This window comes from Pterocles gutturalis, unplaced genomic scaffold, assembly GCF_000699245.1.
Source record: "Pterocles gutturalis isolate BGI_N339 unplaced genomic scaffold, ASM69924v1 scaffold13216, whole genome shotgun sequence".
Lineage (NCBI taxonomy): Eukaryota > Metazoa > Chordata > Aves > Pterocliformes > Pteroclidae > Pterocles > Pterocles gutturalis.
This window is the reverse complement of record NW_010097994.1, coordinates 16054-25357: the sequence shown is the minus strand read 5'-3', so window position 1 is coordinate 25357 and position 9304 is coordinate 16054. Positions and strand designations below refer to the sequence as shown.

At 37.9% G+C, this 9304-nt stretch overlaps 1 protein-coding gene across 1 annotated transcript in view; it reads right to left on the bottom strand.

The window, feature by feature from the left end:
- The window catches only part of LOC104471900 (nesprin-1-like), a gene marked incomplete at both ends in the record, with an annotated part of 71201 nt that overhangs the window by 46572 nt on the left and 15325 nt on the right, over positions 1–9304 (bottom strand). The window contains 6 exon segments of the mRNA XM_010087403.1: positions 88–306; positions 1323–1467; positions 2127–2464; positions 2855–5000; positions 5759–6024; positions 7836–8012. Coding sequence (XP_010085705.1) covers positions 88–306; positions 1323–1467; positions 2127–2464; positions 2855–5000; positions 5759–6024; positions 7836–8012 — 3291 coding nt within the window.

Sequence of the window (9304 nt, the reverse complement as noted above, 5' to 3'; positions counted from 1 at the left end):
ATCTACCTTAAGATGAGTAATAAAACGATATAATGAGTGAAAACCTAGGTACAGGTAAAAAAAAGAGTTACCAAGACCAGAAGTTACCTTATCATTAAAGCTCTTCCATTCCTGCACTGCATCTTCCAAAATTTTTTCTTGTTCTTGGGCTACATTCCGGAGTCGTGTCCAGCGTTGCCAAACCGTTGTCATGGATCTACTTATGGTTGCCTTACTGGCATCATCGCTACTTTTTTCCAGCTGTGAAGCCTTTTCTTCTAGGGCTGTGATCTGCTCATGGAAAGAATTCACCGCAGACACAAGAGTCTGAAGAGACAAAAAGTAAGTACTGTTTTACTTTTTTACAACAAAATTCATAACTATTCAACACGCTTACAGACAGGCGAGCCACTTCCATCCACTGCAGATGAGGAGGTATCGTATGCTGAGTGAGGTGGTTAGGTCTCACTTTATTTGTCATAGACAATGTATTAGCTACGGCTACTTGAGGGACATGGTCCAAAATTCAACTCTCTGGAGGCAGCAGAAATCTGGTGTAATCAGATTTTCTCTTCCTTGCTAACTCCTCAAAAGAGATGGAAATTAGCGTTCAGGACCCTTTTTCTCGTAGCAAAGGCTAACTTCTATTAGAGTTTAAAAATGAAAGAAGCAGTTCAGGTTCTTAAGCATACGTTTGTCACATTTATCCCTAATGCTGTTTTAGATGTCCAAAGGTATCAGGATGTTCTGATGAAGCTAGCAGACATGACATTACTCTTAGGGGAGATTCCTGCCTTCACAGAGACAGAGTTGGAGAGCAGGCAGGATGTCTGAAGTGTCACTAACTGCCTATATTAAGGCAACTGATTGGAACACTAAATGCTAGAGGAGAAAGTAATTATTTTAAGTTACATTTATTTATTTTAGACTAAACAAGAATTAATATTAAACTCCAAGTTTTCCTGTCCTAGTAAAACTATTCCATATGATCCAAAGCAGATGGATGTTTCTGTTGATCTGAATTTCTTGTGGGGTACACAATTTTCAGACTTATACCCCTAAAGCTTTTAGGAACCTCCTGGTTCCTTCCAGTTCTCTGCAATCATAGGCACACAGATAGATATCAAGCGGAAAAGAGACTAAAAATATCTGTCCCAGTCACCCCACAAATATAATGTGTTTTCCACACAACACAAAACACCTCTTGGTGTGCTATGACACAGTTAAGCACTACAGGAAAAGATCTAAAACCTCAAATTCAGGTTGCCACAGGTAGGGACCTACATAACATACATTTATTTTCACTGAAGGAGAAGGATTTAATATAATTTTCAGTACCTTACCTTATGTGCTAGCAACTTCTCTTCTGCGTCATGAGCAGAAGCAGCTTTAGCAACCGAAAAATCAGATAATTTTTTCTCAGCCTCATTCATCACTTCAATGACTTTCTGTCTTGCTGTCTGGTACTCCTGCCACTCAGAAGCACACCTTAAACAAATATAGTTCCAGAAAGAACAATTTAATGCAATATAAAACCATTTGAAAATCAGGAATGTTGTTGCACCTAGTTTTCACTGTAACTGCTTGATTTTGCTGTTATACAGTATTTCCAAAGCAAAGAAAGATTATTGGGAAAGGGCATACACAGAAGCATATGCTCCTGATTTTCAGCTGTGCCTTACAGACACAGCTTGGCATATAATAGCCCTTGATTGACTTTTCCTCAATGACTTTGTCTAAATTGTGTTTTAAACCCGCACAAGCTTTTGGAATCCAGAGCATTCAGCAACAATAAGTATAACAGTTATGCTGGTTAAAAAGGTATTTACTTTTAGTTCAAAATATCTGTTTCAATTTCATTTGTTTCTGTGTAGGTCTTGTGCCAGATGAAATAATGGACAGTCATTCCCTACTCTTCTCAGTGCTGTTCCAAGCTTTATATAATTTTATCATAGCTTCCTCAGGGTTACACATCTAGTCAGCCCATGGCAGAGGAGAAAACAACCCAAGAGCTCTGAATCCCAATATTCACTTCTCTCATTAGTAGCAAAACATTTTACAATGCTCCAATTAATGTTGTGATCTCTTTCTTTCATCACCAACAAGGTGATCTTAAAAAAAAATTAAAAAAAAAAAGATTAATATACCTTTGCAACTGCTCTTGCTGGATTCTGGTTTCTTGTTTTGTCCCTTTGGCCTTTTCCTCCAATGCAGCTACACTCTGCATCAGCTGCTCTCTTGCTGTGGCTTGTATAAAGGGCTCTATCTCTGACACAAGGCCCTGTAACTCCTTCAAATGATTACTGAACTGATTTTCTGTGCTGAAAAATTCAATGTGGTTCCTTAGGTTCTCCTCAGAGTTCTCAACATCAAGACCATTTCTTGCTAAATGTAGAAATTCCTGAGCATCTTCAAGCCAGTCATTTGCTATCTGTATCACTTGGTAGTATCTTTGGCAGAGGCTATATAATTTATTCAACATAGCCTGAAATAAAAGGGAAAAATTATACAGAGGGTCATAGGCATAAAATTCACAGCAATACCAAAAAATATCCTTTTTGCTCAGAGTCTGGATTTTGCCCATGCTTGCTTTGTTTTCTTTTCCCTTTATTATATCTAAAATACAGGTCCAGAGACACTATGTGAAAGCAGGTTTTGAGTGAGGTTGCATTTCTATATGCAGGTATAAATGCATATTAAGGAAGCCTTTTCCCCCTCCCCTCCAAGTCATCCACAGCAACAGGCCATAACCTAACTCATTAAAAAACCAAACAACAGGATTGATAAAATCAGTCTTTTCCTTGTAATTACAAACATCCAGCCTATTTTTTTCATTTTGTGAGTGAGAAAATAATGACGTTTAGGGTGCACTAACCTGTCTCATGTGTATAGCTTCTTGTACTTCACTGTCCAGTTCTGTCAGCTCAGCAAGAGTGTTTTCCAGGTCAGCAGGTATCAGCTCCTTTGCTTTCATATACCTGTCCTTCTCTTTATTGCTCAGTGCATTCATTATTCGCAGGCTTGACTGTACTTCTTCCTGATGTATCTGAACTTTCCGTATTTCTTCTTGGATGCTTTGCAGTTTGAGGTCCAAACTTAATGTACCATTAAGTTCTGTTTTTACCCATCTCAACCAGTCAAGTAAACGGCAGATTTCTGTCTTGAAATCTATGCTTTGCACAAGTCTGTTCTCACACTCCATCACAGTGTCACCAATGGCAGCATGCAAAGAGCTTAGCTTCTCTTGCCAAGACTGCACTTGGTGATTTGCTGTCTCACATGCAGATTAAAGAGTTTCTAGATGTTCAGTTATTTGCTTCAGAAGACTCCCCGACTCTTGCAAGCTGCCCACCAGAGAATGGTATATTTTCAACTTTTCTTCTATTGGGAGTGTTTCCTCATTTACCTTAATCTGCTCCTTCTTCACTGCCTCTAGTTGTGCCTCAAACTGCATACACATTTTCTCATGTTCTTGGCATGCTTCTATTGTGTCTTCCAGCAGGCTGATTTTCTGTTCTATCTGCCTCTTCAACTTCTGATAGAGCGTGACAAGTTTTAACATGTCATCTGGTTGCCATGGTTGGCCAGTGCTTCTAAAGGCCTCCTTCTTCTGGTTTAGTTCATCCACTGCTGCACCAAGGCCTACTACTTCACCTAAGAGATCTCTGTAGGCCTGCTGGAGTGACGCAGCTTCTTTGGCTAGAACAGCAGCTGGAGCTTTGGCCATGTTAACAAACTGATCTTCTAGCTCAGTCAGAGCTTTACTTGTCAACTCAATCAAAGAGGTGTACTCTTTTCTGGCATAAATTGCTTCCTGAACCTTATATAATTTTTCTTTTGCTAGAGCAGTGACAATATTGAATTGCTGAGGGAGAATGTTAAGTTTTTCATCCAGATAAGAATGATCTACTTCACTAAGTGATGGCAGGATTTCTTGGCCATCTCTTTGCAGTGCATGTAACAGATTTTCATATTCTGGAGATTGCTCAAGAATTTGTTGATATTTTGCCAACTGTGTGTATAGTTCAGAGTTACTATTCATTATGTTGACTTCTGGGAATGTGACAATATCAGCTTGTTTTAGCCAATGGCAAGCTTTATCCAAGTCTTCTTTGAAATATTTCCTGGAAACCATATTTTTCTCCAGTTCTAACAATCTCTGGTTACACTTCTGTAACACAGTGTCATACACATTCTGTAGTTCTTGCAGTTTACCTAGCACTTCACTCTTTTCTTGTTCTGTTGCTTCTTTCATTAAATCCCTTCCTTGAGCCCACAAACCTGTGACTTCATTTTGATAGGCCTTCAGGTTAGCCTGGGCATTCTTACAAGTCCTGATCTGCTTGTTCACATCTTCTGGCAACAGACAAATGTGTTCGGGAAAAGTTACTTTCTTCTCATGCTGGTGAATTTGGTTTGTAGCCTGAAAGACTGCCATAAGAAACTGAGTCTTTTCAGACAGTGCTTTATTCAGGTGTCTTCTTCTCTGGCCAACCAGATTGCTGAGACAATCTACATGGTGCTGTGCATCAGAAAGTGCTTTCTGCAGCTCCTGCCTTTCATTGAGCCCTAGGTTGGTCATCACCCTGTCTGCATCCTTCACAAGCATCTTTAGAACAAGCTGTTTGGCTTCAAGCTCACTGCAAATGGTAAGATGATCCATGAGAAGACTCTGAGCCAAGTCTGGAGGAGGGCTCTGTTTAAGAGCCTCTGAAATACTAGGTTGCTGTTCCTCTGCCCATTCCATTAATTCTTGAAATTTGGAATGCACCAAACTGAACTCTTCTAAGGTTGAAACAGAAACCTGAATTTTCCTTTTGACAAGGTCCTCTAGCTGAGTCCAGCGCTGCTCAAAATGACCAAATTGCTCTTTTACTAGTTCTTTATCATCAAGATTCAGGTGTTCTATCATCTTCTGTTTCTGATCTTTCAAATCTTCCAGAGCAAATCTCCTTTCCTGTAGTGCCAGTGACAATTTTTGTAAAGCTTCAAGGTGCACATTTGTACTTTCAGCATCGGATCTATTATCAAAATGGACAGGACAGAAATTAATTATTAGATCCTACCTCAGGACAGATTTTTAAAAGAGGTCAGGATGAATTATAAACTCATTACATACTGAAATCAATATGATATGAATTCCTACACTTTTCAGATTCTTTTGAAGGTACTAATCTTGAATACTAATTAAAAAGTTTAACATTTTTACTCCTCTCCTTTTCATCTGCAATGTGCTCATCAGGCTGACCATACAAATTAACCTGAATACTACATAGCATACTGGTATATTGCCCACGCAAACAACAAGGTACTGAGGCTGAAGTGAAACTTTTTCCATTACAGTGATAGCAGCAGTAACAGACTCTCACAATTTTACACATAGCTGGTATGGTTATGCTACACAAAGCAGCTACAATCATTTAGCAACAGCATTTGAACTTTAATATAGTAGTCTAACAGATAAAACACAATAACACAGTGAAAAACACACATGAAACACAGTTCGAACAAAAGAGTCAAAATGTGTGAAATATCAGAAAATGCTACACCCTGAGATGGGATCAATCAGTACTTGCGTTAAAGACATACACTGAAGATCTGGCTTTTCAGACTCTCTATTTCAATACAAGTAACTGTCTCATAATTAATAAGTGAAGCTTGCTTTTAATCAAGCATGGAAAAAGGGATTTTTAGTGGATCCAACTTAGAAACACTTTGTAAACTGTTCTTTCAGCATATACGCACTAAGGCAGCTCTGTGCACGTTACTCCTTTTTTACCTAGCCAGGTTGTCCCACTCTTTTGTGAGCTTTTCCAAGAAAACTTCAACTACATTCATGCGATCATGGTAATCCCCTGTCCTCTGAAGGTCCTCCTCCCTCTGTATGAGCAAACTGTGTGCCTGAAGGCAGAGGTCCAGCCACTGGTTGCTCAGCTCTCCTATTTCCTTGTGTTCAGGTGATTCCTGTCCTTGGGTTAGTTTGTTCATCTTCTCAGTCACAGAGGTAAGAGCTGACTGCTTAGACTGCAACTTCTGACTGAATTCCTGAAAAAGATACAAGTCCAAACCAATATGGTGACACCTACTGAAAATTATAACATGGAATTTAAATAAAAACTCTGAAATAAATAAATGGTGTAAGGACTAATTATCTGCCCAGGCAAATGCTGTGCAGATGTAAACTGGAAGAAGTGCCTTCTCCCATCCCCTAAGCTTTCTCACCTTCTCAGTTGAGGACAGTTTGGTTATAGATCTGAAAGCAAACTAGAGCAGTTTCCAAGTGCCAGTGATAAACAGAAATCACGATCAAGTCACAACCTATTGTCCAGGCTTCTGGACTAGCACAGCTCCCACCATACACTAAAACATGCAAGACAGTCTGGGTCTCATAAGAATTCATTTTACCAGTACTGCTTCTAGCTCGGTTTTTTTCCTTTTTCATTAGAAACTAAAAATAGGAAGCAGAGTTCATGAGTCACCGAGCTCCCACATCCACACTTTCTTTTGTTCCTAGTTCTGTAACAGTGGCCATTATTGCTGTCATTATTGAAACAAAGCCAATGATTATTTAAGTATGATTGCCATTTGAGTTAATAATTTCCAGTAAATAAGAGATGCCATCTGCACACACATTTCTTACCAAGTAAGAACTCACAGTCACCCAAAAAAAGCATATAAAAACTAAAACAAAAACAACTAAAACTAAACAAATATTTTTCAGCACTTACACACTACACACTGTCCAGGATAACTATAATCTTTTCCCAAATTCCAATAACTGTACCTAAACAACTATGCCCAGCTCCAGCACTTTGCTGGGATGGTGGATTTTCACTGAGGGCTGGTAGGGGTTCAGGAGAAGAGATGCTACTGCCCAGCTTTGCCTCATTCTTCATTGTGACAGCTTCAAATGGAGCCAGGCATCTCAAATTACCAGGGTAAATTCAAGGAAAAATACACATTGCACCACATCTGACAGTACAGCAGGTGCCTGCTTTTCAAAATAATCCAAAGTTCCTGATTGAAATAGTGAAGAAATCCAGACTCCTGATTCTTCCTGTGCTCTAATAACAGCAGTCCACGTTGTGTTGAGGTATCTTCAAGGGCTATGACTTTGTTCACACACTTGTGCAGAACAAACATGAGGAGGAAGTGCTGTTTACTTTTCACCTAAATCCTGGCATATCAGAAAAATTAGAAGCAAATTCTAGACCAAAAATGCAAAACCCAAGGATTTCATCATTTATCAAAGAAATAATATATTTTCCTGTTTCTTCTTACTGCTTTCCTGATGTTTGTGATGTGCATAGAATGGCCATGAAACTTAGCTCATCTACAAATGAATACGAATGAGTGAAGATCTGAAGGCACTTGTCTCACTATTTAGGGTAAATTAAATTGCATTTCTATTTCTATAGAATAGAATGGTTCACCTATTCTGCAGTGGTTTTCAGAGTCCAGTAACATTTAACAGTTACCTAATTTTGAAATAGATCTAAATAATTCAGAAGTATTTGAATCAAAGAACTTCGCAAACATAAATTGCAGATTTTATCTTCAGGTCCACTGTGATCAGCAATTAGCCTATTAAAAGTGAAAGCAAATCAGAACAGTAGGCTGAAAACTGTCTACTGTTAAAAAAAACAAAACCAGAAAAGTATTAAAGTACAGTGTTTTACTTGCTCTGTCACCCTGTAACATCAATAAGGAAACTCTCTTTCCTCTGTCTTCTCTGCTCTTGCTTAGAACATACGAGCAATTCTATCCAATACATGCATATAACATGAATCATAATAACATCAGCCCCAGGATGAACTTCTTCCTTATATTCTGTTCTTAACCCAAAATCTCCTCACCTTAACCTGGAGTACCATATTTTGGGCAATGTTTAGCTCCAGTTCTGCCCGTCTCCTTTTCAAATTCTGTAGTTGTTGATCTGCATCCTGGAAATATATCCAGAGCTCAGCCTTCATTTGTTTGATCTCTTCCCAACCTTGAGCCAAATACTGTGAGTGCATTATCTGTTCTTCAATCTAGAGAAAAAGAAATGAAAAGGAGTAGGAACACTTTAATGTAGCTATTTTTGGAGAATGGAGGATGAATACCATTCTTCCTCTAACACAGTATTGTGCTTAAGAGCAAATTTCTGCACTAGATTCTGAAGGGGCTAATATTATCCACAAAAAAGTCTTAATCTTCAAAAGTTACAAAAATCAGACCTATCAAATGAAAGCTCTGGGGAAAAAAAAGTTATCATTCACCCTTGAGAGAAGCAAGTATATTTATGAGTGTGTGTATTTCAAAGTGTTCCCAGTCTTCCATTAAAGCTTAAATTAACTGTATGATTTAGTCTATTGCATGCCAAGAACACTGCTAGACTGCTGTGCCCTACATGCCTTCGCCATGACCAAATAAAAGCTTAAACAAAACACTTTCATTTAATTTACTTAGCCCAGTTATCTTGCCTATATGCCTTTTGTAAAATGCCAATAAGAATATTCCAGATCTGAGCTCATCAATCACCTTAAAGCAATAGTCATACAGATTCTTTTGCTCCAAATACAGCAGTAGGGTGCCTTTAAGGGTTAGATACTCAACCAGCTTAATATATCTCAGCACTGTACCATCTGTGATTTCTTAAAAATGTTTCCCTGCTTTATATATAAATGGAGAATCTTGTTCTAATGTTTGGGATGCTTTTTAGCTATTCAATATTTGGACTGCCATTTTTTCATGGATTACTTGGATTTGTACAATTTGCTTCTCTGGTATGCAATACTGTTACTGGATATATTCAATTTTTACTCTTGGTAGAGGTACTTTCAAAAGTTTGGTTGTGCATGTATGTGAAACTAAATTTTTCGTGTTTACAACAACAGGAATTCCCATCATGTTTCTTTTCTAATAACTTATGTTTAGAATTTTATTCTAAAACCAAGCATTAAGCTACTTTAAAACTTGAAATTGAGGTACACTTTTATAAATTCATATGCTGAAATAGATGGACTCTGATTTACGAATTGAACCATCATAATTTTTTATGATGAGTATAATTAATATATTAGTATACCATAAGAACATTAGTCTCCTGTTGAATAAATAACAGCAGTAAAATATGTCTAAGCTTTAATAAAATACAGAGAAGAATAGATTGAATTGTGTTTTAAGAAAACAAATAATTTGGATCAGGTTTTCTTCCACAGAATGCTATTTGTGTGGCTTTAGACCAATATCTTGTAACATTGCCTAAGTACCTTTAGCAACCTTTGTTGTGTGTCTTTGTATTGCTACCAGGATGGCAATGTGTGGATTTAATAATAAAAAA